Source organism: Echinococcus granulosus (assembly GCF_000524195.1).
Source record: "Echinococcus granulosus chromosome Unknown EG_S00111, whole genome shotgun sequence".
NCBI lineage: Eukaryota > Metazoa > Platyhelminthes > Cestoda > Cyclophyllidea > Taeniidae > Echinococcus > Echinococcus granulosus.
The window spans coordinates 262,607-264,442 of record NW_020170491.1 but is presented as its reverse complement, the minus strand read 5'-3'; the positions used below and the strand labels follow the sequence as shown (position 1 = coordinate 264,442).

General features: G+C 43.2%; 1 protein-coding gene across 1 annotated transcript; it reads left to right on the top strand. All coding sequences in view use genetic code 11, as the record gives it.

Annotated features, from left to right (window-relative positions):
* Positions 1-205: 205 nt before the first annotated feature.
* Positions 206-605, top strand: EGR_08596 (hypothetical protein; the record flags this gene model as incomplete). The annotated part of the gene is made up of 2 exons (XM_024497845.1): positions 206-290; positions 529-605. 2 exons carry the CDS (start codon positions 206-208, stop codon positions 603-605), a joined length of 162 nt encoding a protein of 53 aa, XP_024347766.1.
* Positions 606-1,836: the final 1,231 nt, after the last annotated feature.

Genomic DNA, 1,836 nt, shown 5'->3' with positions numbered 1-1,836 from the left:
CCACTAAAACCAATAACTCATTTAGCGTTTATCCCCAGCCTTGACAATCAGTCAGTTTCTACATTCCACTCGCGTTCACCACATGCTCCACTTTTTTGCTTCATTGATAGGCAGATCATATTAAGGACGCAGAATAACGCAAATATGTGTTTATTTTTATGCAACATGCCTTTCTATAAGTAAGTGAGCACAGCGTCAGCCATATATGGAAGCGCTGAGTAAACTTTCCATCGATGCCTCCAACACAGACAATTTCGCTGTCTCCCACAACAACTACTTGACCCTCCTCAGTTGGCAGAAGTGACGTATTGCGAATTCAAATGATAAAATTAACCCAATCTCAAAGTTCTCTGTGGAATTACATTGACCATTTAATGAATGGTCAAACAGAATGCAGTGCGGTTCGCTAGGGTTTGCTGCAATCGCTTCTTGCTTAACGAAAGATGGTTCGTTCAAATGTGTGCAAGCATCGAGAAGTATAAGTGAAAAGTACTGCTTCATCTGCTTGTCAGTACCCTCCTCTTGTAGCTCTACTAGCCTCCAACCTATCTCAGTCATCCCTGAAACTGCGCTTTGCTTCTCTTTACACTCTGCTGCTCCACTAATTGACTCCAACTCGGTAATTATGTACAGAAGCTCCTCATCAAGCTGGTGGTACAGCATTTGGGACAAATAAGGTTTGTAATTGTCGAGGGTGGTGCTCAGTGCACGGCACAAACCACTCACATTACGATGGCGATTTAGTTGTGATGTGCAACTACTCATAGGATGTGCCTCATATTTAGCAATTTCCCTTCTCTTTAACACACCATTCCCTCACCCAACTACCTAGATGTCTCTGAAGTGTGTGCCGTCAGTCTTGTGTCTGTTTTGTGTAGGTGGGTGAGAGAAGGAATATACATCAAATCATTTCTACTTAACAAGGTAAAAGAGGAGCTAAGTCCAAAGGCCCTGAAAAGAAATCATCTGGTTGTTACAGAATTATATTTCTTATACCACATGCCACGAATCTGACTGAGACGAAAATTATACTTAAGCATAGGAGAGAGTGAGAGGGAAGTGAGTTGCAGGGACAGAACGTATGGCGGCGAGTAAGCACGACGGTGAGAGGATGGGGGAGGGGAGGAGGAGAGAAAGGGTGGTAGAGAGTCAGTTGACAAGGTTCAAGGCAAAAGTTGCCACCTCATCGTCACCATTCTTGTCTGCAATCACCTAAATCCTCTAATAATGCTTCCTCACGTCGTGATTGCAATCTTCCCTCTACACCATCATGCCCAGTATCATTCGAGCATCATGTGATTGCAGATGATATTTCACATTTCTTAACTAAATAAACAGTAGGGCGTTGTCACTGACATGAAAGAAGTGAAGTCTGTGAGAGATGGATATATTACCTTTGAAGATAAAACACCTCATCAATGTGCCATTAGTGGTCACCAGTCAGTGTCACCTTAGGGGGGAAGCGTCATAGTGCACATTTTCTTCTCTTATTGGAAGAATGAGAAATAGAATATCGTGGGAACCTACTTGGATCACTCGAGATACTTGCCAACATAAATGAATCCCCAAATTAAAGCGTGTGTATACACTATTTGTATTCAAATACCCCACTCGCCCTCTATCGCTCATCTGATGAAAATAGAAAACAACGTCACAGAAAAGGTTACTATGCTGAATTCGAATTGTTGGAAACCGCTAAGCATTCATTGAATCTTTTGACTTGGTCCTGAGTGTTCCCTGATGTGGTGGCAAGGGGCCTCGCTGTGATCGACTTTTAATCGGCAAAGTGGCCCAGGAAACCGCGGGTTTGGTGGATGCCCATGTCAAGAGTATTGG